Source organism: Pseudocercospora fijiensis, assembly GCF_000340215.1.
Source record: "Pseudocercospora fijiensis CIRAD86 unplaced genomic scaffold MYCFIscaffold_8, whole genome shotgun sequence".
In the NCBI taxonomy this organism is placed as follows: Eukaryota; Fungi; Ascomycota; class Dothideomycetes; order Mycosphaerellales; family Mycosphaerellaceae; genus Pseudocercospora; species Pseudocercospora fijiensis.
In genome coordinates this window covers 754,809-781,326 of record NW_006921539.1, presented here as the reverse complement: position 1 = coordinate 781,326, position 26,518 = coordinate 754,809, and the positions used below count along the sequence as shown (strand labels likewise).

General features: G+C 52.0%; 12 protein-coding genes across 12 annotated transcripts; 2 read left to right on the top strand and 10 right to left on the bottom strand.

The window, feature by feature from the left end:
* Positions 1 to 233: 233 nt before the first annotated feature.
* Positions 234 to 887, bottom strand: MYCFIDRAFT_79718 (uncharacterized protein; the record flags this gene model as incomplete). The annotated part of the gene is made up of 1 exon (XM_007931763.1): positions 234 to 887. One exon carries the CDS (start codon positions 885 to 887, stop codon positions 234 to 236), a length of 654 nt encoding a protein of 217 aa, XP_007929954.1.
* A 479-nt stretch (positions 888 to 1,366) lies between these two features.
* Positions 1,367 to 3,933, bottom strand: MYCFIDRAFT_87429 (uncharacterized protein). Its single transcript, XM_007931762.1, has 3 exons — positions 3,428 to 3,933; positions 3,326 to 3,378; positions 1,367 to 3,276 (listed from the first exon to the last, which is right to left on the bottom strand). The coding sequence occupies exons 1-3, from the start codon at positions 3,553 to 3,555 to the stop codon at positions 1,733 to 1,735; spliced, it is 1,725 nt and encodes a 574-aa protein (XP_007929953.1). The 5' UTR covers positions 3,556 to 3,933; the 3' UTR covers positions 1,367 to 1,732.
* An 84-nt stretch (positions 3,934 to 4,017) lies between these two features.
* Positions 4,018 to 5,587, bottom strand: MYCFIDRAFT_204715 (uncharacterized protein). The gene is made up of 2 exons (XM_007931761.1): positions 5,496 to 5,587; positions 4,018 to 5,440 (listed from the first exon to the last, which is right to left on the bottom strand). Exons 1-2 carry the CDS (start codon positions 5,518 to 5,520, stop codon positions 4,035 to 4,037), a joined length of 1,431 nt encoding a protein of 476 aa, XP_007929952.1. The 5' UTR covers positions 5,521 to 5,587; the 3' UTR covers positions 4,018 to 4,034.
* A 174-nt stretch (positions 5,588 to 5,761) lies between these two features.
* MYCFIDRAFT_212151 (uncharacterized protein) lies at positions 5,762 to 6,262 on the bottom strand. The gene has a single exon (XM_007931760.1). The coding sequence runs from the start codon at positions 6,145 to 6,147 to the stop codon at positions 5,905 to 5,907; it is 243 nt and encodes an 80-aa protein (XP_007929951.1). The 5' UTR covers positions 6,148 to 6,262; the 3' UTR covers positions 5,762 to 5,904.
* An 890-nt stretch (positions 6,263 to 7,152) lies between these two features.
* MYCFIDRAFT_34701 (uncharacterized protein) lies at positions 7,153 to 8,827 on the bottom strand (the record flags this gene model as incomplete). Its single annotated transcript, XM_007931453.1, has 3 exons — positions 7,153 to 7,873; positions 7,923 to 8,531; positions 8,589 to 8,827. The coding sequence occupies 3 exons, from the start codon at positions 8,825 to 8,827 to the stop codon at positions 7,153 to 7,155; spliced, it is 1,569 nt and encodes a 522-aa protein (XP_007929644.1).
* A 1,575-nt stretch (positions 8,828 to 10,402) lies between these two features.
* MYCFIDRAFT_216350 (glycoside hydrolase family 43 protein) lies at positions 10,403 to 14,114 on the bottom strand (the record flags this gene model as incomplete). Its single annotated transcript, XM_007931759.1, has 3 exons — positions 10,403 to 10,952; positions 11,408 to 12,305; positions 12,620 to 14,114. 3 exons carry the CDS (start codon positions 14,112 to 14,114, stop codon positions 10,694 to 10,696), a joined length of 2,652 nt encoding a protein of 883 aa, XP_007929950.1. The 3' UTR covers positions 10,403 to 10,693.
* Positions 14,115 to 15,137: 1,023 nt separating this feature from the next.
* On the bottom strand, positions 15,138 to 15,451 carry MYCFIDRAFT_34761 (uncharacterized protein; the record flags this gene model as incomplete). The annotated part of the gene is made up of 2 exons (XM_007931458.1): positions 15,138 to 15,353; positions 15,404 to 15,451. 2 exons carry the CDS (start codon positions 15,449 to 15,451, stop codon positions 15,138 to 15,140), a joined length of 264 nt encoding a protein of 87 aa, XP_007929649.1.
* Positions 15,452 to 15,747: 296 nt separating this feature from the next.
* MYCFIDRAFT_216349 (uncharacterized protein) lies at positions 15,748 to 17,081 on the top strand (the record flags this gene model as incomplete). The annotated part of the gene is made up of 3 exons (XM_007931758.1): positions 15,748 to 15,954; positions 16,006 to 16,170; positions 16,297 to 17,081. 3 exons carry the CDS (start codon positions 15,748 to 15,750, stop codon positions 16,855 to 16,857), a joined length of 933 nt encoding a protein of 310 aa, XP_007929949.1. The 3' UTR covers positions 16,858 to 17,081.
* A 1,823-nt stretch (positions 17,082 to 18,904) lies between these two features.
* On the bottom strand, positions 18,905 to 20,575 carry MYCFIDRAFT_34215 (uncharacterized protein; the record flags this gene model as incomplete). Its single annotated transcript, XM_007931427.1, has 1 exon — positions 18,905 to 20,575. One exon carries the CDS (start codon positions 20,573 to 20,575, stop codon positions 18,905 to 18,907), a length of 1,671 nt encoding a protein of 556 aa, XP_007929618.1.
* Positions 20,576 to 20,679: 104 nt separating this feature from the next.
* MYCFIDRAFT_208697 (uncharacterized protein) lies at positions 20,680 to 21,669 on the bottom strand (the record flags this gene model as incomplete). Its single annotated transcript, XM_007931757.1, has 2 exons — positions 20,870 to 21,669; positions 20,680 to 20,844 (listed from the first exon to the last, which is right to left on the bottom strand). Exons 1-2 carry the CDS (start codon positions 21,113 to 21,115, stop codon positions 20,680 to 20,682), a joined length of 411 nt encoding a protein of 136 aa, XP_007929948.1. The 5' UTR covers positions 21,116 to 21,669.
* On the bottom strand, positions 20,925 to 25,034 carry MYCFIDRAFT_216347 (uncharacterized protein). The gene has a single exon (XM_007931756.1). The coding sequence runs from the start codon at positions 24,927 to 24,929 to the stop codon at positions 21,228 to 21,230; it is 3,702 nt and encodes a 1,233-aa protein (XP_007929947.1). The 5' UTR covers positions 24,930 to 25,034; the 3' UTR covers positions 20,925 to 21,227.
* Positions 25,035 to 25,290: 256 nt separating this feature from the next.
* On the top strand, positions 25,291 to 26,141 carry MYCFIDRAFT_57788 (uncharacterized protein). Its single transcript, XM_007931562.1, has 3 exons — positions 25,291 to 25,409; positions 25,472 to 25,563; positions 25,624 to 26,141. Exons 1-3 carry the CDS (start codon positions 25,312 to 25,314, stop codon positions 25,755 to 25,757), a joined length of 324 nt encoding a protein of 107 aa, XP_007929753.1. The 5' UTR covers positions 25,291 to 25,311; the 3' UTR covers positions 25,758 to 26,141.
* Positions 26,142 to 26,518: the final 377 nt, after the last annotated feature.

Sequence of the window (26,518 nt, the reverse complement as noted above, 5' to 3'; positions counted from 1 at the left end):
TCTCTAGTTAATTGGTTGCACGGCCACGAACACGTTTTTTGAATAACCCTTATTCAATCAAGTCATGTTGAGGGCCTGAAACAGCTCTGAAAATGTCTTCCCCGGCCTCCGATCTGAAATCGCATAGTAGCACGCGCGAGGACCCTCTACGGCAGTTATTTCTTCTGGTCGCGCTGAAGTGATAAGCACCGCCCTACTCCTACTTCCGCAGCTGCCCTCTTTTGTTCGCCCACTCACTCGCCATGCTCCTCGCCAAAATCTTTATGTAGCATCCCCAAGAACAACCTAGCGAAGATAGCGTCTCCTAGATCCAACGAGTCCTCCCGGTTTTTGGCAATCGCCTTTTGCCTCGAGTCCTCATAGTCCACCACATCCAGCTCCACCACAACAGCTGGTCTGAAACGATGTTGGAAAAGGGAGTAGAGCTTCAACACACACTTGAACGATTTGGTATCAAGGAATTGCGCGGCGTGACGCATCGACTTGATCTGAGCATTGATGTTCTCCATCGCTGACGGTTCGAGTGGAAAATGCATCCGCTGATGATAAACCACTTCCACGCTGATACGCTTGATGGCTTTGCTGTTGTGGAGGCCGATGGTGTGAGAGAAGCGCTGAAGGACTGAAAAGGCGTCGGTGACCTCGACACTGTCACTTGAGCCTGATCCACCGATGTGGAAAGTGTTGTTCGCGTAGAACATCCTGGTCGCTTCCGAGCGGATCTGGCGACATGTTTGGATAAGTGCAGTGGGGTGACCGATAGAGCACTCGAGGTCACTAGAGGCTGAAGTTCCGGTGACGGTGATGGTGTCCTCGAATGAAAGCGCGAGCTCATATATTTCGTTGCGCAGCTCCGCCGACAGCTTGGCGAGTGGTGAGGAGTCCATCGTCTCTGCGCCGATATCTAAGAGTGGTTGTGGCTGTCTTGCGTAGGTTGTTGAGAGGTGAAAGTCTAGAAGCCGGGGGATGTTAGAAGAATGGTCGGAATGCCAAGCTTCACATGCGGGCCGAATACGATTGCTGCGAAGTGACGTGTCTACAAGTGATTCGTGAGTGCCGTCTTTAAATGACAGCCCAATTCCACTTTCCGTCTCGAATTCGTGTCCTGCCTGGCCTCCACTGAAGGAAAAGCTCCTTTCAAGATTGAATAGCGTCCACCAAAAAGCTTCACTTTACTTCCAACGACTTCAAACCGCGCCGAAAATTCCAACAAAATGGCAAAAAAAGAACTCGCACTCCGAGTCTTTCATAACCATCAAAGCCACCCAGTCCTCTAGAACCGAAGTTCATCTAAGAAGGACCAAATCCAAACGAACCCCACTCCGAAATGTGGTCAAGCAACTCTCAGGGGGACGCGTCCAATTTTGAGCAGTCTGACTTGATTGGCTGCTGCAAATTCTATCAGCTATATGAGTGTTGTTGCAGCTTTATTGCGGCACATCCCGAAGGCAAGAGCGCGGGAGGGAGCATTCGCCAACCCCTATCTCCGTCCTCGCCCCTTCCATCCTGGTTGAACGCGAGTAGCAGAGGCAGGCACGACACGCACCTTCCACCAACGCATACTGCACCTGCTTCCTGCTTCCTGCTCCTTGCGATGAAGACTTCTTCAGCCGCTAATCTAGATCGAGGACAAAGTGATAGTAGATCGTGGAAGGTGGAAGGTGCAAACAAGGAAGTCACATCGCACGCCTGAGAACCAAGCAAAACTCGCAATGCCGCTGAACGAACGAACTTAAGCTCCATCCCTCCTCGTCGCCTCCATCTCACCAACAGGCGGCAACTCCGCAGGCAACTCCGAAAATTGTCTCGGCCAATTCGTCTCCAAATGCAAAGATCGCGGTGTCTGTCCAGTCGAAAGCTCAGAAGGAGGGGCCAATTGCGCCTCAGTCGTCTCCCAAGTATGCGCCTTATGCGGTTCCGATTCTTGCTTATCAAACGGCGCACCATCTGCAGACTTCTCATGAATCTGTTGACCATCAATCTCGCCAGCGCGAGCAGCAGCAGGAACATGCTTGATCTCCGTTGTTGCGTTACCTCCCTCTTGAGCTTGTCGACGTCGTTTTCTTCTGCGCAAGAGCCAAAGCACGACTAGTACGCTGGCCACCACGGCGAGGACTGCCATTACGATGCCGGCGATAGCACCGCCGCTTAGGCCGCCGTCTCTAGAGTCGCTGGCACCAGGCGGTAAGATCCGAACCAGTTCTGGAGTAGAGTTAGAGGGGAACAATGCTTGAGCGACTGTGAAGTTCTGGCGGTCGTAGTCCGCGATGACATATGCTTCTTGCCAGAACACGCGCCCCAAAGTATATTGACTGATGTATTGCGCTCTCTTGATGGGGAAGTACCGTTGTGAGCCATTGACATGAGGATAGCTGACATTCAAATCGAAAGCAGCGTATGGAAGGACGATCGTGGCTGTCTCAGTGCTATTTGCTCCGCCAAGAGTGAAGGTGAAGGTCGGATTCTCGGCGAGAAGATTTGCGTGAGTGGTGTCATTCATGAGGTAGAACTCTGTGGCCTCATCATACTCCAGACCGAAAGCTGCTTCGAAAACATCGCATACTTCAGGAGGCAGCCATATATAGTTGATCATGCTGTTCATATACGCCGTGATGGTGTCGGTAAGCAGATAAGAACTGCTCTGTGTGGTTGTGCCGTTGTACGTGATCGACTGAAGGTTGATCTGCAAATCTTGGGATGGATTGATGGAGAATGGTACCGACACAGAATTGTTCGGGTCAAATCGCATCGAATCGTAGCCGCCGAGCGTGAGGCTGCCGAATACGGGAGCGTCTTTGTAAAATGAACCCGCCGTGTAGGCCCAGGTCGTACTTGGAATCTTCCTACCTTCAGGATCACTAAGCGCACCCATGAGAGTTCTCACAGGGTCGTCAAAGCCCGTCGTGTTCAGCCGAAGCGGACTCAACCCGATCACGCCAACCCAGAAGTCGTTCGAAGCAATTCTAGCCACCAACTGATTTGGGAGAGGAGGCAGGACCCCGTTCGCTGTGCCGAGCGTGACTGTATCCAAGCCGTACGATGCATTGGCATTCAGGCCAAGCATGGACTCAATGACTGGATTGAGGTTGTAGTACGAGCCATTGGAGACTTGTGATGTCAACCATGTCGACGACTCATTTGCGCTGAAGACATCACCTCTTTGCTCTTCACAATTCCATAGGTCTGGGTTCTCTTCGGTGCAGCTTTCTTGCGCGATCGCCCAGATGGCGTTCCCTGCTTGAACAGAAGACCCGGGAAGGAGGTGAAGAAGTTGGCCTTGGGAGGGATCAGTCGTGAATCGTTTCCGTCATTCATAGCCACTCACCCGGCGTGCCCACTTGGACATGAAATGTACTCCATTGACCATCATCGCCCTGCCTGAGAGGTAGTAAGCATCAACTCTGCTAAAACTGACGCTTCCGCATACCATGACCCGCTGGCCGGCACTGAGATAGGCTTCAACGAGCTCGGCGACGTCTCTGCCAAGGAGACTCCGGCCAGTGTCAATATCAACACTGCCCTTTGTGCAAGATGTCTCGCCATAGTCTGTCCCATACATGGCAGAGTTTGAAGTGGAATGTCTGAATTCAGAAGACTAGCTAAGCGCCCATATAGGGCTGATATCTGTCTGGGTTCGATGAGTAGTAGTCGTCATACCACTCGCACTCGCTCGCATGCAATCAGATTTGAGAAACGCAGCTTACACCTCCAGGTCTGATGCAGTGCGACTCGTTGGTTTCAACAGCGGACGGTACGCGAAGCTCATGTGAGCGCTGACATTCCGGCGGTTGGAATCTACCGATCGTGACATGTGAAATTCTTTGGCCTGCAGGCAACGTGGGAAGCTCCTGTCCGCTCTCGCTTCCGTCGGAAAGCAGGATGGCTGACCGAGCCATGCACCAGCATGCGAGCAACCTGCAGGGCGTCCTTTGGGGGTCGACTTTGTGTAACAGTAAGCAGTCACGATTCGTCGGGTCGAACGTACCTATATCCGGAGAGGGGGAAGAGGCTGGTGGTTTCATTTCAATTGCAGGCTATGCCCAGACGCCCACCAACGCCATAAGCATAACACCGGCTACTACAGCGCTACAGGCCTGTAATCGTCTTTTCCCTCGCAGTTCTACATAGCTTGCATCACTAAGGAAATCCTCCGCAAGCAGTTGTACGAGACCGGCGTATAAGAGCAAGCCGCTGCTGATTGCATTCGTTATGCCCACCATAAGGAGTCCAAACTGACTTCGTGGATTATAGAGTCCTTGCACCCCGAGGCCGATAGCCTGGCCAATAGGTGTCGTGATGCCATACATCAAGCTCATCAACCAAGGCTTGTATGAAGTCGTGGAGAAGGACCCGATCGAAGCGATTCGAGCGCCCAAGGCTAGACCTTCGAATGTTTGGTGGAAGCTGATAGCGATCAGGAGTACGACAAATTTGGAGCCCGTGCTGACGGACAGCGCCAATCCGATGAAGACGCTATGGAAGAGAATGCCAGCTTCGAGCATCAGGCATTGAAGCACGAGTCTTTGCTCATGAGGCGTTTGATGTGGTGTATTGCTGTGCTCCGAGACTTGATCTGCCCACGAGACTTTGCGACTGTGCCTCATGGGTCGTGCGTGCCCATTAGCACGACCATTGCCAGACATGACTAAATCCTCTTCGTCGTCGCTCTCATTCCCACGCGTGAGTGGCTGTGTATCGTCAGCGGCTGGATCGAGCTCATCAAGGTCCAAGCCGACGTCGTCGTCTTCTTCTTGCCTCCCAGGACTTGGGGTCCGCGGCAGTGGTTTGTTCAATGCCGGTGACTCGCTCGAACTTGTCGGTGTAGGCGGCGCATCCAGATATGGACTGCGCTGCTCAGTCAGAGCTATATCGCCATCGTCAGCATTTCCCAGGGGAAGTTGCTGGAACCTGTTGAAGCTATGGCTCTTTCTCCCCAGTGCCGGCCGTGTGTCTAAAATATCCGTCTCGCCGGTCCTCAACTGCTCCAAGTCTACATGATGACTGTGGCCTGCGCCTTTTGCCGCGAAGAACATCTCAATGCCCACCACGAGCATGACGCTGACCATGGCAATGAAGCCCGGCATTTCCGGATAGACATGTGTCCAGAATGGTGGCAGACATGGATCTAGCAGTTTCGTATATGCTGTGGGGAGCAGATGCACAAATGCGGTCGCTATCAACACACCTGTCCCGAAGTGTCGACTAACGAACAGCGCATGATTCGGGACTGGCAGTCGCGGGAAGCGGCGGATTATCAGTGGGAAGGAGCAGGCGAGGGTCGAGAGGATAAGGATCTGGAAGAGGGCGCCAAGGTGAAGGCCGAAGTTGTAGTCGCGGTCACTGTTACCGGAGGCGCATGCTGGTCGCTCACCTGCAGCCTGGCGACGCTGCAATTCGGCTTGGAGGACGGCGATGGGCAGATCGGCGAATCTGGCTGCTACTAAGGCATCATCGTGTCAGCAGCGTGAGAGATGGCATAGCATTCATTCACATACGCTCATTGCGCCCATCTTGTGTCATGATCGTGATTGTGCTTTGAGTCGAGTCCCACGACCACCGCGCACCATGTTCAAAGTATTCCTGCTTGTCGGATCGATTGTCTGTGAGTCTGTGAGATTACTTTTACTCCTTTTCGAGCACGAGCGCCCAGATCTCGGATACGTCGGCCCGCGATTGGTGCCGAGCCTCGTGGCTTCTGCAAGGATGAGCTGCCGAACGATCTCACACCCCATCAACTTGGAATACTTTTTTGCACAGAAAGGGATATAACGATTTCCTTCTGAACAACGCTGCTCCTAACGGGATTGTCAAGGCTCAGCGCACATCTGATACACTACCATGGAGGCCAATTCAACCAGAACCTCCAAGTCACCGGCATGCGTCTCTGTAGCTTGCTTCGAAACATCAAATGTACGCATGGTGAGACGCTGCAGCGCGCTTACTTGTATGAAAACTGATCTCAGCACAGCATCTCAGTGACAGTCTCTGCATTGCCGTGCATGAACTTCGAAATTGTACATTGACCACGCTTCGGACGATGTCACGGGTCGAGAGCTTGTAGTAGACGTGGAAGGGGCAAAATGTACGCTCCTGTGCCCATGGCGGTCGGATTGTCAGGCTGAACTTCCACGACGACAGGGCGCACATATTGGCGTCTAGAGGTCGGATGAGAAACTTCCGGAGGCGTAATGGGACGTGGCGGCGATAGCGCCTCAAATGGATTATCCAATTTCCATAGCCCGTCCTCAGCAGCACGCAACTGCTCACGCCCAATAACGCGATGACCCGCTTCTTTGAGCCTCTCTTCATCAAGATTCCTTTGCGTGAATCGTTGTCTGAAGGTCGGATGAGAAACTTCCGGAGGCGTAATAGGACGTAGCGGCGATAGCGCCTCAAATGGATCATCCAATTTCCTTAGCCCGTCCTCAGCAACACGCAACTGCTCACGCTTAATAACGCGATCACCCGCTTCTTTGAGTCTCTCTTCAAGATTCCTTTGCGCGAGTCGTCGTTGGCTAGCGCTCGTTGAATATTCAGAGGATTGATAGAGGCGTGGCGAAACTGGCCATTCTGCTGTATTCGATGGCGATTTTAGTCCTCCAGATCCAGGCGGCTTTGAGACTGCTGCTGATTGCAAGAGATCTTCTGGAGGAAATGGGAGGCTCGGAGGGGTAGATGATTCTCCCAGCATAGCAGTACCTTCAGCTCCCAAGTCGCTAAGCTGAGACATACCAGCGTGGTTCCCGGCGCGACGTTCAGTTGCTGCAATTGATGTAGGTCGATCTTCGTTCACTTCATTGGAAAGTTCGTTTAGATCCTCCTTCAGTGCATTGCCTGAAGGCTTGACCTTGGGCTCAATGGTGTGGGTCATTCCATGATGGAGCCGAGACTTATCGTCCGAATCGGTCATCATCGAATGCAGTATCTGCACGGCTGCGGATTGCCGCACGGCAATGAAATCGAGAGCATGAATATCCTCGCGAGACTTGGAGTTTTCATCCATAATGTGCTGCTGATCCAATGCGGAAGCATCCCGGATTTGAAGCTCTTCGCCGACAGCAGTGGAAGATTCGGTCTGGCGAGACTTACCCTGCTCCGCTGTCGGTCCCATGTAGTCTTTTGGCGGCAATATTGGCATAACTGAAGCCATCGCTAAAGCATCACCAGTACCCTTTCCTTCGAAGCTTCAGCTGTGGCTCTGCTAGCTTCACTGGGACCAGTGTGCTCTTCAGTATCGTATTCAGTTGCTGCGATCGATACCGGTAGATCCTCAGATGAATCACTGGGATTAAGGTGGTGCAGTATTTCCGCTTTTGCTTCATGAGTAGAGTTATAGACACCCTCGTGACGTTTCGTGTTCTCATCCACCGCAGCGTCTTGTTCCTCTATGCAGGATCCCCCAATCGAGATCACATCCGAACCGCTCTCAAGTCCTGTTCCCATCTCATCCGCGCTCTCGTCTTCGTTCTGCCCTTCTTGCTCGTCTTCAAGAAGGTGCGAAGGCAAAGCAAATAGCGCAAGCTGCTCCATGTGTCGACCGACATGTTTGAACCACGAGCTCAAGGTAAGTTCTAGCTTCTGGCAGAGAGGACAAGTCAAAGCTTCACTAAGCGGCATCGGCTCGGCGCAGATCTCTGCTAATCGTTGAAGGTCGGATGCGTCACTCGGCTGCTTATGATCATCGACGAGGTGTGTGATCAGGTCGTCTGCGGTGCTGAACTGTGCGCTGCATCCTACCGAGCATTTCCAGACTCTGAAGTGGTTTCGGCTCATATGGCGTTGCCAGTCTCGGCGTTTTGTGTACTGCATATTAGCAGTAGAACAAGCTTCATGCGTGCAGACGTATGGAGGCACATCTTCGTACACGTGTCGCCTAGCTTCTAAGTGAGCTCGGCTCAGTTCCAAGATCTGGATATACAGACCTCCACCGTTCTTTGTTTGTGAATTGCACAATACTGTTGCAGATCGGGCAATCAAATGGGTCTCCACTAGCACCTTTCTCAGGCAGTCGCGGAGGGCGAAGTACAGACGCATCAGACTCCGTGGGTGCGAAAGACGTCATACTGTAGAAGGACTCTGTATCGTCCGCGTCTTTATTGAGATCGGCCACGTCCAGAGTCGGGGGTTTGACACCCGGTATGGAGGTGGCAACAGTGGTGGTCTGTTCATCCGGAGCTTCGTTCTCCAAACCTTGATGCTTCTTTTTGCCATATATATCTCGATAAATGATGTATTGACGCCTTGACGATATAGCACGACCCAAGCGCTGCGCCAGCCATGCTTGTGCCGATGGATACTTGTTCTGGACATGAGGAATGAACCAAGGATCAAAAGCAGCCGATCTTGGTATGAATGCCCTTCGAACGCGATTGTATCCAGCAGGATTCATGAGGGTTATTGAGAATCTATACAATAGATTCACTAGTTCGTGAATGTCTTGTGTTGAGTCGCCTGCTCCGAAGTCGTCATCCACGAAAGTCAGATTCAACGGTCCAGCTCCGAGACGCGGCTGGTCTCCATGCTCGTGAAGTCTCACGTCGCTATCTTGTCCGTGTCAGAATCTTCGCTGCCTCGATGACTGCCTTGACTTACAATCTTGTAATTCAATGAGAAGATCGCCGAGGAGACTCAAGACCCGAATTCGAAGATTCTCCGAGTCTTTAAGCCTGTATTCAAGGCTACGAGATCCGACCTCTCTGTGAGCAGCCAAGTTTCCAGTCCATACTCTGAATCGACCGTACTCTTCCTCGAGCTTATCGTCTTGCGCATCTCCGAGCAGCGATCGGAATTGTTTCAGACACTGCCTGACTAGTTTTGGGATCTCCATTGTTGAGTGTCAATTACAGCACTACATCGTGGCCCAGACCAGTTGCCTTTCGACTTTGCTCCATTTTGTAAGCGAGTTTTTGGAGCTCGTCGTCTGCCGAGGGAGGAATCTGGCCACCGGACAGCTCAGCGTCCACTCACATGCATACAGCCAATCGCTACACTATCTGCCTTGCGGGTCACCTCTTGGCACGAAGGCAACTCGAATCCTTCAGACACCTTCAGCTTTGGCTTCGTCGTCTGTATGCGAGTCTGTTTCAAATTGTGTCTATACCAGGACTCCAAACAGTCTTTGCTCAGAGGCGGCCTTCTCATCATAAGCTTGGTGAAATGCTATTGCCGTAAATGGTGGCAATTTTCGTCCAGCCCTCTGACAATTTCACGCCGACTCGCTTGCGCCGGATGAGTTTCAAACCTCTTGCCCAGGAAACTCGCTCCTTTACCCGCACGTGGCCAGATTCCAGATCACCAAACTATCGCCGTAGATGTTGTAGCAATGGCAAAGGGCGAATGTGTTCGTCAGGATGTTGAGTGCCGCACCAAGTCAACTATTCGGGCCAACCGCGTCAGTGGAGAAGGTAGAGCGCACTTTGGTAACCATTATGGGGACATCAACATAAGTACGCATCGGATGATATTTTTAAGTGTGGCAGGCTGACCCATACTCAGACGAAGTTCGCCATCATCACTACGGCCAGGCCTTGGATAGAACCGAGAACACAGGGGTTCACGGTGCAGAACTCGCTGGATCAGTTTTGGAGTTGTTTCCTCAGCTAATATCTGGCCTGGGTTACTGGACAGCTGGTATTCTAGAAGTCCCAAACAGTAGGCGTATTCTGAAAGCCTTCCAAAGGATAAAGCGCGCTGTGGAGCTAGAGCATGATATGATCTTCAACCAAGTCCACAATCTGCTGGAAGAGAGCATGGACGATATATCATTAAGGGCGCTCATGCATGAAGCAGGGCAGCAGGATAGATGGGAGGATCCCCTCATCGATGCTTCATTACGGCAGAGACTAGGCAGGTCGTACAGCACATTTTCCAATGCTATGAGTGGTATAGAAGAGGCTCTCGAAGAGCTACGAGAATGTCTCCTTGTTGACGACAATGGCGAGGTCGGTGATTGATTTCCTAAAGTCGATGCTGAATGCTGACTTTGCAGGTTCCCTTTACTCCCGATGAAATTTCGGTGACGGAGGCTTTGGGCAGCCTAAAAATGGGCCTTAAAATGGATTCATATTCCAAGATTGTTGCCGTCATCAAGGAGAAAAATGAGCAGGTCCAGGATCTCGGGGCAATTAGCAGCAACCGAGGATTAGAGCCGATGCATTCGCATATAAGGGCGCCAGATTTCGACGTTGCTCGCTCTTATGCAGCGCGCTTGTTTAGAATCCTCCAGGACAGGTTTACGACTTCTTGCAGCGTTGAACATCGAGCCAGTTTGTATCTTAGCCCTCCTGGAAAAGGCTCCAAGATGCCATGGTGGCGCGATCCGGAAGTCCTTCGGCTGCGCGTAGTCCTTCACCATGAGGTCTCGAGCCTGCAGAACTCCTTGCCTTGGATGCTCGAAGAGGCGGAAATTCAGCCCTTGACAGAACAAGAAGAGAAGATTGGCCTCCACGGCGTGCATCCTGGTGGCAGAGTTGGGTTTGATGTGCGATCGACAAGCTCGTCAGCTGCGTCTCATATGGCAGACCTGAGCTTGTACACATCTTTCGCCTCAAGGCCGGCTCAAACGAGGTGGAATGATGCCAGGCAACAGGCCGAACAGCATTTGGAAGAAGTGCAAGATTTGTGCAGAAGCTTCCAGAAGTGGCGTACGGGGCACATGGAATGTCGGTCCTGCTTGGGATATCTTTTGGATGCCTCAGATCGATGCAGACATGGCTTGTTTTGGCCTGAAGATATTGCAGAAGGTGCGTGGGGCGACTTCAATGCCGCAGACCGATTGATCAGAAGGGTCGAAAACGACGCGGGCTCTCCTTATGCAAGCGTCGTCCGAAGGTGCGTCTGGTGCGAGTTCGACCACAACGGCAGGAGCCTGGCCGATAGAAAGCTTCAAGAGAAGGTGTATGCGGGCGTCGTTGCCGTCTTGCAGGAAGAAGTGGCATATTTGGATCCGATGGCTTTGCGATGAGAGAGACAGTTGACAGGGAACAGTCGGGCCGAGATGTGCCGAAAGTCAATGCTGTTTTTGGCGTCTAATCCAAAGTCTTCATCGTGCTTGCTTCGTAGTAAGACGACTGCTGCCACCCAAAATGGAACGCCGCTCTAGAATTGTATGCACCGAGGCTCTTCTCCGAGCTCAGCAGATCGCCTTAGATCTACTCAAGCCGTATAGACATGCCGAAAGACGAAGGAAAGAGCAAGTTTGGGACGTTGGACATTGGATAACGCAGAAATGCACTGGCAACACGCGGTGGCATCCGGAAGGCACCGCGGCGACAGTTGTGCTCAGCATCAGATCTGCCACGAGATGCTGTTCGCAATCGACTGCGGCTCCATAGACAAGAGTAGAAAGCGGTCGCGCGAGCTTCAATGCAGAGAAAACACACGGCGCTGACAAGCTCAAATGACATACCTGACAGCAGCATACCCTCCCAACACCACAAGTCCAACGATCCCAACATTCCACAACGAATTCACCAGCGCCCTCTGCCCTAATGCCCCAAATGCAAGTTCCAAAGTCTTCGCCTCATTGAAATGCGGAAACTCCACCCCCTCTGGCACCTCCCTCTCAAGAAACCTACAAAGCGGTTCCCACCCACTCCCCAACTGATACTCCAAAATCCTCTCCTTGGGCACCTTCTCCCTAATTTCCCTATAATGCTCCCTATACGCCCTCCTCGCATTCCTCATAACAGCCTCTTGACTCTCACACGTCCCAAAAAACACCGCAGTCCAAAGTAATCCCGTCCGAATAATCTTCCCCAACCAAAACGGATCCGTAAATCGAAAGATATAAACAAGCAAAAAATTAAAAGTCCCATCAGTCAAACCTTCACAACTCTTCACCCATTTCTCCTCATCGCGTTCCACCAATAAGATTTTCGCTTCGGGATATGCATCGATTAATTCTTCCCAGAAAACTATACACGGGGCATCGGTCACGGCACTACAATGTCCTAGAACTTGATCGAAAGTTTCGCGACCGATCTTCTCGTTTCGATGGAATTTGGCGCTGAGGGCCGGGATCCAGATGTCGCAGTCCCGAACGTTGAGGAAGATGCTGGAGAAGTGGTAGGGGTTGCTGTAGCCTAGCAGTTTGAAGGCGGAGGCCATGGATAGGGTTCCGGTACGTGAGGGTGCGAGGGAGAGGACTTGCATGGGGACTGTGCGGTGGGAATTCTGGCGGTTGATGTTTTGGCTTGGTTGGAGGATTACGGACCAGGGACCTAGACGGTCGGTGAGGGTGGGTTTGGACATGATGCTTCTCGAGTTTGAGATGTGGCGCTGCTGGTGGCTGCTTGGATTGGGTGCTGGAATTGAAGGAAGTTCAGGAAAGCATGGAGTAGATCGATCGAAGAGCTTAAGACGGGAGGATTGTGCGCTAATGGTCACTCAGCCGCGCCATACGGCCGCCCATCTGTAAATAATATGTTACAATGCAGCTCGTTCAGCCCTACACCTGCGCTTACCTAATGCGCTGCCAAAAGCTTACTCTGCATGCAAGAGCGGAATACTCTTCCTGCTCGTTTACATCAAGCATACTGAACCAAAAACTTCACACCCTTCCCTGTCCTCTCATAAATAGGTGTCCCTTGCCGACCCCTCCAAGATTTCTGTCCCGCACCTCTCTGATACAAAACGTTCCCAGCATCATGATTCGCATACTCCAAATGACAGTACGGCGTGAAGTCCTCGCCCAGCATCGCCAATCCCAGATAATCGCCCGCTTTCACGGTAGCGTTACTCGTGATATCCACCTTCACAGTATCGAAAACATAGCTCAAATCAGTGCCATTGACACTTTTTGTTCCCATCGCTGTCCATTTATATTCCGGAGCGAGCAGGTCGGAATGCGAAGAAAATTTGAAAACGGTCAGAGCGAGAGGTACAGTCTGGACTTTCGCTCCTGCGATGTTGACGGCGACGGATTTTATGGTTCCGCTTTTCGCGGCGCGCCAGGTTTGGTAGAGATGGAAAGTGTCGGAATCACAGATTGGCGAGTAGGCTGCTTTCGCTGGGCTTCCGTCACCAGCAGACGAAGAAGCGATCGTTGCGGTACCCTTTGTGAAAGTTACGGGGAACTCGGCGTTATCAGAGCAGTCCAGATCTTGGACACTGCCGTCAGCATTGAAGACGAGGGGTTGGAAAATGTGGCCGCCAAATCCTGTTCGTGGGCCCCCTGGGACCGAGGTGGCGTGCCAAACGTATGTGGTCTTTTTGGTGTTCGGATCTGTGAGCGGAAGTACCCCTTCGACTTGCCCGTTGCAGCCGTAGCCTGCGAGAATCTGTCTGGTCCATGGACCTTGGGTGCTTCGACTTCGGTAGAGTAGGGCGAGAGTGCCGTTGCAGTATCCGCAAGTGTTGGCGGCTGCGACGTAGTACCAGCCTTCCCGGTAGAAGAGATCTGGAGCTTCAGCTTGTTGGTCGATGAGGTCGAATTCTGATGACCGGACGGGATAGGACTTGAGGGTTGTGTTGGTGAGATCGGATGTGAGCTCGCTGGCGTGGAGGGTTTGGGAAATTTCTGGCCAGATAGAACCTGCTGTTGGCTCGTTGAAGTTGAGGGCCGAGAAGACGATGTAGCCTGTATTGTTGATTATGGTCGTTGTGAAGTCTGCCGGTTGGAGAGTGGAGAACTGAGGGTCGATAGCTGCTCGTTCCGAGGAAAAAGTGAAAGGTCCCGAGGGAGAGCTTGAAGTTGCAACGAGGTAGCCATTTGGTCCGGCGTCCGCCCAGAGTACGTATTGCTTGCCGTTGTAGACAATGTGTGGTCTGCCGCACCATCCGGCTTCAGAACACACGGCTGCGTTCGCGGAGGCTGGATCGAAGAGGAAGCCATTGTACTGCCAGTTTTCGAGGTCTATCGATGAATACGATTTGATGCCATATGCACCGCTTTTGGTCGAGAAGCTGTTGCCGTAGAGATAATACGAGCCATTAATGTAGTTGACCTTGCTGCCGTAGGCGTCGATCTGATCGCCGTTGGTGTCAAAGAGCAGCCTCCTACTGTTCGTAAATGTAATCTGACCCGCCGAACCCGACTGTGAATTGGGATACGAGCTTTGAGCAAGGCATGAACCAAGAAGGCCGAGACTGATTAACTTGTGAGCCGACATCATGAATGATGAACGAGGGGCGTGAGATGTACAACAGAGTTTGCGATGCCTGCTTTATATTTCATACTCATTTGCTCAGATGTCAGCGATGTTCAGCCAGGGCAACGGCCGAGTCCAACTCCCATCTTCCGCACTAACACCGTCACTCATTGTACCGAAGCAACCGAGAAGCCCTAAGCGCTTGTTCAAGAATGGCAGCTGTTCCTGGATCGATGGCGAGCAATTATACTTGCCAGGCTTTAGCAAATCAGAATGCGAGCATTTGACTAGATCGACCTGGGTATGTGGAGGACCGATCTGGAGTGCATGCGGGGAAAATGGCATCTTGATGCGGCACTTTGTCTGCAGCTGAAAAGTTCGCTCTGGGCTTATTAGCGAGCGGAAGAATCGGTGAATATTCTTTCCTCGTAACAGTGAAAGCCGTGCTATCGGGCGAGACTTCGGTGCTAGATGCACTTCATCTCCACGTCTGAGCGCCGTTCGATGGTCGTGAGAGCAATTGACCGCCATGTGGCTATGAACGTAACATAACTCGCTGTTCTGCCCCAGCATCACTGGATTTGGATGATGCGTGTCTCTACAGCGTCTTACCACATCGGAGTGAAAGTGACTAGGGTCGGACCGCTGAATAACAAGTTTCTATTCGCTATAATCCATGAGGAGCAAGGGTTTGGGGAATACCCACTTTCACTCCGATGTGATCAGACGCTGTATACAAGGGGTATTCGCGTCGCCTTGCGGTGGGTATGACTTTGTCGCAACCTTGTCTCTTCGAGCAATAGGCATTTGCGTGTGTTCTGGAGGCATGTCAAGGAGTTATGGCGTTGCTGCTCCTGATCCAAGACAGGTCAGGCTGCGAATTATATCCAGACGGTCGAAATGTCGGTAACAAGATGTTCATGCAAGACAGCTGCCCTCTGGCGCTCGATCTTCCAGAACTTGTTCTAGACGCAAAAGGAGCTCTCGTAGTCGATGGCTCGAGGTCGATCAAGTCTTTATAGGTGATGCCGGTAGGTAAGGCAGGCTTTAAAGAGTGCTGAGCACCTTGGCGACGTCCTCTCGTGCTTGGTTGAGCTCTTTATCAGTCCCATCCACATGTGCGACTTTGACTTCGCTGTGAAGGCTGAGGAGATCTTTTGCTCGCTTGAGGTCCTGGTCATCGTCATTCTTAACCGGCCCACCATTGGCTTGGGCACCATTATCTGGCCGTTCCGATACCAGTGCAAGTGCTGCGTTTGGGTCCTGCTTCATGTCAGAAAGCTGTGGCTCTCACATGCTAGCGCAGCACATACGCAGACTTGCAAGGACGTCAGATCCGATAGAAAATCGGCGACTTTCATTTTGGCAGTCTCGTTCAGGGTCGATATTATTGATGCAAGGTGTTGTCATGAGACAGCCAGCCGACTCCAGAGTGGTTGAGTGGATGTGGATGTGGGCATGCATCTGCGGGAGCGGCTTGTCGGCTCGGGCTCCGACAACCAAAGGTCAAGAGAAGATCAAACAGTGACTTCTCACCTCTTCCACTTCTCACCTGCTCTGGCAGCAGCACTCATCCGTGTGAGCTTTCTCCACCTGCGCCTCGTCTACCTCTTTCTGCCAACTTCGCTTTCTGCACTTGGACACACCAACACACAAGATGCCGGCCGCGCTCAAGACTGGCGCTGATGCGCGCGCCATGCGTATGACCAAGTATCCAGACATCTTCAACAAGAAAGTTGACATGACCAAGGTCAATCTGCCGGTGATCAAGAAATGGGTGTCGGACGAGATCGCCAAGATCCTCAACAGCGACGACGACGTGGTGACGGAGATGATTTTCACCATTATTGAGGGGTCAAAATCGGTACGCCGGGAATACCACACATCTCTTACACGTGTGCTAACCAGACAACAGCCCAACATCAAGCAGCTTCAGACCGATATCACTGGCTTTCTCGACAAGGACGCCGCGCCATTCTGCCTCGAATTGTGGAAGTTGTGCCTCAGCGCACAGGACAGCCCGAATGGCATCCCGAAAGAGCTGCTTGAGGCGAAGAAGCTGGAGCTCATACAGGAGAGGGTGAGGAAATCTTCTACGCTCTGCATTTGGACACATGGCTGACCACTCCGCAGATTGCAGAAGACAAGGCACGTGAAGAGGCTAGACAACGAGAAGCTGACGAGCGTGAGCGCGAACGTGAGCTAGCACGGGTCCGCGAGCGAGAGCGAGAGCGTGGCCAGCGAGGTAGAGGCGGCAGAGGCGGTCGAGGTCGCGGCCGCGATCGTTCTTCAGACCGACGTCCAATGTCACGCGACTCCCGATCACCACCAAGAAGAGGCGGACGAGACTCGAGAAGCGGCATTGACAGCTACGTGCCCGGCGGAGGCCGCGGTGGACGCGACAATCCTCTTCGACGTCGACGCTCGCCATCATATGGTCGATCGCCATCTCGCTCACGTTCCCCGCCACGTTGGCGCAGACGCCGCAACACCTCGTCCCCCGAGTCTCGATCTCGCTCACCACCTCGGAGGAGGAACAGGTCCAGTAGCAATGGACCGGCTCGGCGTAGATCGCGGTCGCCTCCACCGCGGAGACGCCGCCGATCACCTTCTTACTCTGATGATTCTCGCTCACCTCCAGACAGGCGCCGACGTCGACCATCCCGCTCACGATCACCACCGCGCCGTCGAGCTCGCGACGACAGCTCCCGTTCACGCTCCCGTACACCTGCCTCCAAGCGTCGTAGTCGAGAGTCCGGAGACTTGATGGCTAGCAGGTCCAAGAAGAATGAGTATCGCCTCAGCCGTGAGGGATCAACATACAGTGCAGCATCGGACGGCAAGCGACGTGGTTCGCAATCAAGCGAGCAACCGGCCAACGGCGGCGCAAAGGACGAGGTGAGCAATGGCGCATGATAATCCGCGCATATCATCCTCACAAGTATAGCATAAACAGTATATTGAGATAACGAAGCACGACGAAAATTTCTTATATTCTCTTCTACACAAGTGCAGGCTGACCATAGTAGCGCCAACGCATCCCAAGACACCCTCTTCGCATTTCCAGAGAAGAGCTCCAGAAGAGGCTTGACAACGCCCGTCGAGAGGCTGAAGCAAGATCTCAGCAGCGTCGTGACAGTGGCTTCACCTCCAATGCAGCGACCTGAGCTCGCAATTCACTACTACGGTAAGTTGCATCACTCTCCTTGGCTTGGACATCTTGTGTGGCAACGGCAACGGCAACGGCAAAGGCATCGCAGCGCGCACATTGGAACTATGCATTGCATTGGAGAAAGCTGGAATGGTCCACATTGAGGGCATTGAAGCATCTTCATAACGCAATCGGGTATTGTATGTAATGGTGGTCATGAAGCGTCTTGGGCGCTCAAGATGGAGTAGCGCAGTGACGCACATGACTAGCTGGAGAGTGCTTTCAGTAGGAGTCCTTGAGTCTGAGCTGGAGACTCAATGTGAATGATAACGAGAAAGCACCATGAACATCCACAGAAGCGGAGAGGCAAGTCACTCATCCAAACGTCCCACACACTACCTGTCAATTTTTTCCTTCACTATAAAGCATCGACCTCAATCCTCGCCGCGGTATTAAGCCAAATATTCTCCTTACTTTCCTCGCCGCCCTCATTCCCACGCGTCCCGCTTCCTTTTCCTGTTCTGCCACCCTCATAAACCTCCCCATCCTCTCCTCTCTCTCCCATCCCAAACAGAATCACTTCCCTAGCCCCATCCTCAAAACCACCCTTCAAATCCCGAATTTTCGCCCTAAACACCCTCAACTCTTTGACCTTTCCATCCCACTCCACTCCACAACCTCGCATTCTCTCAAATCCACAACAGAATACAAATCCAAATTTGCACATGCACATATATAAATGGAAACCTGATCTCCATGTTAAAAAAAATCTTCTCTAGAGTCGTCCCCCCAAAACTTCTTCTCCACCCCCAAATCAACCTTTATATATGAAAGAGAAAACAAAAATTCTCATTCATCAGCCGTCTTTTTTGAAACCCCCCCCCCCCCCCCCCCCCCAAACATTCTTTTTCTCGGATTTTGAATCGTGTGCCTGGCGAGAAGAGTCGGGGTACGTAGGAAGGAGGGATAGGTATTCGGAACTCAAAGGTTTTTTTTTTGAGATTTTGAGGAGGATGCTTGAGGAGATAGATGAGTGTTGCTTGAGGGAGGAGATAGGGTATGTTGGACCTTGGGAAGATTTACGGATTTTTGGTTTGTTTGTCTGAAAAGGAAATAATCTCAGTTTCTCGATATGTTTTTTTCCCCTTGGAGTGATATATCAGACTAGAAAATAGAAAAAAAAAACATGTAGCTTATAAAAGAATTATTAGATTGAAACACTCGTCTCGTGCTGGCCTCGTGCTTTATAGATTTTGTCGTGGAATTTTTGATCCTGCTGCTTTTCTGAAGCGGAGACACCAGATTTTTGAAGGCTCGCATTTGCAGCAATGGCATTTCATTTCGTCCTTGAAGGGAGGCAGCGTGAAGGAATTATACCTAGGTTGGGCGCGCATCCAAAAGAGACTGACTCTGTGTAATCGTGGTTTATATTTATTAGTCTTCAGCTGACCTCGCTCGGCCCTTGAAGATAGTTATATGAGGGACCGACGTGAAGTGAGAGACCTGACGAGCGTCTTTTGCATCCAGTCCTGGATCTCTTCGCGCTGCATTGCCGAGCTGTTTTCGTATCTGTTATACTGTCCGTATAACTGGCTGAGCATTACAATCTTCCAACCTATCATCCATCCAACCCCCCCAACTTCTCCATTTCATCATCAATCATTCAATCATCCACCAAAACCGCCTCATCAAAATTCCTAATAAACAAATGATACCACCTAACAACCTTAAAATGATTACTAACCGTAACACTCTCATCAACAGTATGAATCTTCCCCACCCCAGTCTCCTCCTCCTTCACATAACCCGGTCCAAAACGGAAAATATTCTTGGTCAAATTCCAATAGTATCTCGTGTCGGTGTTGCCAGTCATGAGGGCGGGGGCAACGATAGTGTCTTCGCCGTAGAGGGCGCGGATAGTGCCAGAAAGGACGGAGAAGGGGTTGACGGTGTCGATGGCGGTGGGGGTGATGGGTGCTACGCGGAGGGTTGTGTCGGAGGTGGAGAGGGAGATGGCTTTGTAGCCGGCGGATTGGCCGTTGAAAGCGTTGAGGGTGAGGTTGTATTTTTTGGCGATGGGCTGGACGAGGTGGGTGATGTGTGTCCAAACATCCTCAGGTTCTTGACCGAGATTGATGCGGTGATTTACGACTGCAACGGCGGCTTCTGGAAGAGCGTTGGTTTTCGTGCCGCCTTTGATCAAGTCCACGGCTTGAGAGGTCTGCATTAGATATTGAGACTCCTTGCTGATCTTGGCGGCTTCCTGGGCAATTTTGTCTTTGTGTTTGGCGGCACAGGTCTCCTTGCCTTCAGACCGTTCACCGAGGAGTTTCTTCAACTTCTTTGGGAAGTCCGGAGAGTATTCGGCTCCGCATTGGAGGAAACCGTAGAATGGGTTATCTTTCGCTAGGAAAGTCGGGTACTGCTGACTCTCGATGGACGTGATGATCTCCGCCAATATCCCAATACTCGTGTGATCGCTCGGAATAGAAGAATGCCCGCCCGGCGTTCTCACCGTAATACTCACATCCGTATACCCCTTCTCAGCAACCCCAGGAGTCGCATACCCCCTCCCAAAAGCCATCTGCCACCCCATCCCCTCATCCACAATAGCCGCAACCCCATCCTCCCCATACCTTTCAAAAAGAAACTCCGAAAGATGACCCGCACCTTGTCTCCCACTACACTCCTCATCAAACCCAAAAGCCAAAACAACCGTGCGACTAGGCCGAAACTCCGCCTCCAACAGTCCCTCCAAAGTCTCCAAAATCCCAATCAAAGAATTCTTGCAATCGGAAGCTCCTCGCCCCCAGATTTTCTCTCCATCGTAGTACCCCGACCAAGGAGGATGTGTCCAGCTATCCAGCGTATCCATATCCACAGGCACAGTATCCTGATGCGCCATCAAAACAATCGGCTTCCTCTTCCCATCATCACTCCCAGTCCACGTATAGAGCAGACCGTGCGTATTCACCTTCTCGACTTTGAGCTGCGTGTGGATGAGAGGGAAGGTTTTGGCGAGGTAGTTGTGGAAAGGGTAGAAGACGTCCCATCTTGCATCTTCCCCGATTTTGCCTAGATCGTCGAAGGATTCGGTTTTTATCTGTACGGCTCCTGAGAGTCTAGAGATTGAAGCATTCTGGAAGGTTTCTGTGAAGAGGAAGTCGTAGGCTTGTTTGAGCTTTTCGGTTTGTGAGGATGGGAAGAGGGCGGGGACTTGTTGGCACGCTTTCTGCTTCTTTCCGTGTTGCTGAGGGTGGCTAGTCAAGTCTGGGAGGAGCTGGGAGAACCATGTGATGCAGAGAATGAAAGTGAGGCAGGTCAAAATTATCATGCGAATGGGAGCTGTCCTGGGAGCGTGGTGCTCGGTAGCTATGGGGAGGAACTTCTCCATTGTGACGGTGGAGGTGGATGCAGATGACAGAGAGTCAAGGGATATCAATTGAGAATAGAAAACATACCAATGCCGTGTTCGCTGTTGCCGCTGCCGCTGCCGCTGCCGCTGCCGCCTGCCCTATCTGGATGATGTGTTCGCGAGAGGTGGGATGTTTGAGCGCGGGCAAGCTTGCCAGCTTGGCCTTGGCCGAGCTCCGAAATCCTTCGCTGGCTTGTGCAGTGAGACGGCCACCATATTATCAGATGCTAGCAATGGACGCATGGAACTTTTGACGAGCGTGCTCATTACGGCATTTCGAAGAGTCAACGCTCTTCTCTTCCTGATGTACATTTCTACATGCACGACGTTTCCTTCCAAGAGCTCGACCACGTCTATTTCGGCGAGCGATTCGAAAGGCTTTCCTCGCCTCAGCACTCGTACAGGCCATGCGAATCCAAAATACATGTCGAGAGACACTGTCTCGCGACCAATATGCATTCATTCATGCAATCCAACATTATCGTTCAATCATGTCGATGTTGCAGCTCACGCTTCGCCTTCTCGCACATTGTTGTACGGCGGACAATGTTCCTGCCACTGACTTGCTTCCCTAGAACTGTGCCTGTTTCGACTTGACATCCACCCCTTCGCCCGCAAGGCCTTTCGCGAAAGCGTCTTTGAGGTCCTCAGCAGGCTCCTCCGCAGGTTCCCCCTCCTCCTTTTTGGCGACTTCTTTCTTGACCAACTGCTCGGCCAACATGTCTTCGACCATTTTCTCGCCTTGCTTCTCGACTTGCGAAGATTCCGCGGCAGTGGCGCCTTCACCAGCAACACGCTCGTCCAGAGCAAGCTTGGACGCTCCAAGCGCGTGGATTTGCTCTTCGATGGTGCCCTTAGTCACGAGGCGAACGACTTCAACCTCGCGAGTCTGGCCGACACGATGAGCACGATTCTCCGCTTGAATGTCATCCTGAGGGTTGAAGCCAGAGTCAAAGATGATGACTTTGTTCGCTGCTGCCAAGTTGATACCAGCGCCACCAGCACGAGTGGATAGCATGAAAACTGGGATTGTCGTGTCATCGGTGAAGGTGTCGATCATCTCTTGTCGATCTGCCATGTTCGTCGAGCCATCCAGTCTCATGAATTTGATGTCGAGAGTCTCCAGCACAGCTTCCAAAATGTCCATTAGCGTGGTGAATTGCGAGAACACAAGTAGCCGATCGCCATTCGCGACATACGCCTCAACAAGCTCCTTGAATTTCTGCACTTTGCCAGAGTCCATCCACTCTTGCTTTTTGAGGGCAAAGCGCTTTGCAAGGGCGGGATGTCCGTAGGCAAAGGTGTGCAGGCCAAAATCACCGCCTTTCAACGACCCCGCTGCATCGCCATTGATGTAGCTTCGAATTTTTTCAGGTGTGTTCTCGCCAAAGTCCTCGGTCTTCTTGAGAGCAGCAACCATCTTGTCGATCTTTTTGTCATCGTAGATTCGACGGGAGAGCAATGGATGAATAGCCGCTTTGCGAAGAGCCATGATAACATTCGAGCTGCCATTCTTCGCGTTCTTCTTTGCACCAGGCATGCTCTTCTCAGCAAAGAAGCGCTGAGCGTCCTCCAGTACCTGAGCGTAGTAGTCAGCTTGAGAGTCCGTCATGTCGCAGTACTCCACTCGCGACTCCTTCTTGGGTAGATCAAGCACTTGCTGCTTCTTTCGTCGCAGGATAAAGGGTGTCATCATCGATCGTGCTCGAGAGATACGGTCGCTGGATAGCAGCGCAGCATGCGAGGTGTCTTTTGTGCTAGCCTTATGCTTGAAGAGGAAGTCGAGGTCGTCACGCTTCTCCTCGAACATCTTCGGCATGATGAAGGCCAGGATGGCGATCAGCTCTTGCAAGTTGTTCTGTAGCGGTGTGCCCGTAAGCAAGACCTTGAAGTCCGCGCCGATACGGGTGAGCTGGGAGTAACGGTCCGATTTTGGGTTACGAAGCATGTGCGCTTCATCGTATACACAGACCGACCATGGACCTTGATTTCGCAAGAATCTATTGTCGTCCTTCTTGACCGCCATGTCATAGGTCGTAACGATAACATCGATCGAAGCCCAGTCTTCCTGTATGGAATACTGAAGCTCTGCTCGTTCGCTTTGAGCGCCGTAATATGGTCGGACATGCAGATTGGGGGCGAAGCGTTCAAACTCTCGCAGCCAGTTCTCGAGCGTTGATCCCGGGACGATGATCAGGTGAACACCATCCACGTCTTGCTGCTGCAAATGTGACAGGAAGCCGATGATTTGGCAGGTCTTCCCAAGACCCATATCATCTGCTAGAATGCAGGACAGCTTCCTCTTGAAAAGCATGTACAGCCAATTCAGACCCACGAGCTGGTAATCCTTCATGGTCATATCAGTGCTCATATTCTTCGGCTGCTCGATCCAGTCTTTGGATTTTGGCTTCTGCGGACCATTGTCGTCTGCCGTCGAGCTAGCAGGAGTGCCGATCCCGGAGTCGTGCGCTTCTTCGAGCTTTGTAAGCTGAAGCTCGCCATCCATCTCTCCTACACCCCAGCCTTTGAGGGCTTCACGTAGAGGTTGCGCGAGTGTCTCGCATCTAACAACAAGTTCGTCCACAGCATCGTAACCAGACATAACCTCCATACACTCTTCGACAAGTTGTTCGCCAACAGCTTTAGACTTCTTCGACTTCTTTCCAGTTTTTGTTAACGTCTCTTGAACAATTTCTCGTACTTCGTGTAAGGTGTTGAATGGCCGTTTCTCCAGAACAAATTGGATCATCTCTTGAGGTTTCGCGGTCAATTCTGCCAGATCGTGGATGGTGCACTCATTCAGCATCTTAAGCAGTCGTTCCTCGCGCATCTCCTGCACTTGTTCGGTTAGGATTTCTTGCTCCGAGGACTTAAGTCTAGCATCCTCCTCAAAGTCGCTAGCAGCATCCTCAACAACGCCAGAGTCTCCTTCTCCCTCTTCGCCATCATCTGAATCGACCTCGATAATAGTCTTATTCTGAAGTCGACGCCGCGAGCGAGGAGCAAGTGGCGGAGAAGAGGGTGGTGTAAGCGATGGTTCTCGACCCCGTATTGTCCTGCTCTTCGATAGGACGACATCGTCCTCGTCTTCATCTTCATCGTCGGAGTCTACAATCTTCTTCGCCGGCTTCCTCGAGGCACGATACTTCTCTGCGATAGTTTGCTTGGCACGAATGTCCTGCTTAGCAGCATTGCGAGGAGGTTGCGTCGGGGCTGTCGCAAATTGTTGTGACGTTGACGTAGCCATACCCCTTCTCTGTACAGGACTCTGATTGAAAGGGGAACTCTGATTGAGTGGATCAGGCGATGCTATAGCCCTTTCTTGCACTTCGCACAAATATGCCATAGCGTCATGTACATTGCCTCTTCTAGCCTCCAGCGCTCTTACAATCTGGCTAATTGAGAAGTAGGGAAATGCCGACTGGATCGGCATAACCTTGCTTCGGAGGACGTAGTCTTGTATATCGTGGATGGTGTTGTACTGTGGCATCAGCGTCGGTGACCCAATGGGTATAGCACGTGCTGGTCCAGTCTGTCTCGGTGCGAGTTGCTGCAGCCGCGGCGGCCTCGAGGCACTCCCGTATGCGCTGGCCATGTCATCAGCCGGCCGAGCAGGTCCTACAGGCTGCTTGAAGTTGAACTCAGAAACCATAGCCCTAAAGGGCGTGGTCTTATTGGATGGTGTCTGGCGCGGAGAGTCTCGAATACGCTCTTCCGGACCACGACCAGCTTTCTTGAAATTGGTCGGCTTGAGGTTGGTGCTGAAGCTCTGCTTTGGCTCATCATTACTGTGCTGGACAGGTGGGTCATCATCGCTGTCGTCAAGGTTCACTGGTGTCGGCTTGGGCTGCACATTCGGTGGTCGGCGGAAAGTAGTGCCTGGAGGGGCTATTGCGCGGGCCAGCAGACTGCTTGAAGGCTTTGTAGCCGGTCTCTGCGGCGAGGGTGCAGTAGGCGAGGAGCGCGGAACCTGAACATCCGGACTCGGGCGTATCGGTTGGGTTGGCTGGGTGATGTATGAAGATTGCGAGGGTCGCTGTGGTGGTGCTGACGAGGTGTTGAGATCTGCGTGTAGTTGTGCCGGACTATACTGCAGTTGCCGTTTCTGCGTGTTCGATATGGGCAGCGTTGCGGCAGTCTGGAAGTCGTTCTCGGTGAATTGTTCTCCGTCGTCTTCCTGAGAGTTCCACGCCTTCTGACTACTCAGATCGCTCGTGTGATCCAACTTCCGCCTCTTCACCGGTGTGTCTTCGATCGGGTCAAGTCGGTCCATTGGCACGTAAAAAGTTGGCGTAGTCAGTGCTGTGAGTGAGGCCGCTGCTGCGTCGCCGAAAGTGAGGGCTGGACAAAGCGCAGATGCGGTATATGCAAACTTTATTTGCCTGAACTGTCGTCGTATAGGGTCGGTATCCGGTACAGAAAACAAAGCGCCGCCCGATGTGTATTTGCAAAGCAGTGGTTACCGGGACGTACGGCCGCAAATGCGCAGTTGAGAGGGCTGAAGTGAAGAAGTCGCTTGCAGGGCAGGACAAGGTTGACCAAGCTTTGGAATGAGCCAGGGTCCAGCCAGAACACTAGAATAGCCACCCATCAACAGCCAGCCTCGAACAAAGATCGTCGCCAACAACAATTATCTCACTTTTATCCGGACAATCATGGCAACACGAAGAATCAACACCTCAGAAAAGACACATCTAGACCAAGATGAGACGAGAGCGGAAGTCAAGTCCGACATCTCTCCCGCCGTTCCTTCGTACGTCCATCTACACATATCACCCAGACGCAAACGACATCATGCTAATCGTCGATCACCAGGTCCGTCCTCTACAAACTGCTCGGCTTCACATTCGCCATGATCACATTCCCAATTGGAAGCTATTTTCTGACGCGACATACAATATTTGGCGGTACATTGAAAGCTCTTCCCCATGAATTGGATTCGTTGCCTTACTAACATCATTCTTCAGGCAACGCGACATATGCTGGAGGTTTGGCGGCTCTGGTGGCCAATGTCGTTCTGATCTCGTATGTTGTTGTGGCTTTCAAGGATGATCAGAGCGAAAGGGAAGCCGATGAAGCTTCCAAGAAGAAGGAGCGGTAATGACGAACGTGGATATCGAATTAGTCGTTGCTTTGCGGGACTTCAGACATATACTGAAGTTCGTACGTGATAGGCATTACTTGGCGAATGGGCGGGCGGGCACGACCGGAGGCTTCCAAAGTGAGGGCTTCATTCAGTCTTGAACACGATCTACTCTGGCTTGAGCTTAGCAGGTTAGCAGGACGTGATATCTGCATCTCATGAAAAGGCACGTGTCCTTGCAGCAGTCTGCACTGCCAATCTGGCGCCAGTCTGCTCCCCTGCGGATGTCCGTCCGGTCATATGCAGACACGGAACTTCACAGTTTGGTAGAACTGTGCAGCTCTCATAGCAGGGAAGAAGTGGTCGAGCCCTAAACGGAACGCAAGGCAATCTTCATATATGCCAAATCGGCTCTCTTACTTCTCTCAAATAAGACCAAGCTACACGGCAACAAAGTAGATCTGCTCATCCATCTACTACAAGCTGTGTACCAATCGTAGCCAAGTCGCGCTGCGAGAAGCCGCCTCCTTGTTCTGAACTCCTCCCTCTCCAAAGCGTCGCCCAATCTCAAGCCTTCTCTGACCAAGCATGAACCGCCATTGAATATATGCAAAAGAATATAAGTCCTGCTTCGCGGCGGCTCTGCTCTCCCGTCTTTGGTTGTTTCTGGCTTGCTTTCCTTCCATAAATCCATTACTCATTACATTATGTGCAGTCGAAAAGAAGCGAACGCAGCATGGTTCCGCCAGAAGTCCCGTGAAGAATGACCGTCCAGGGGG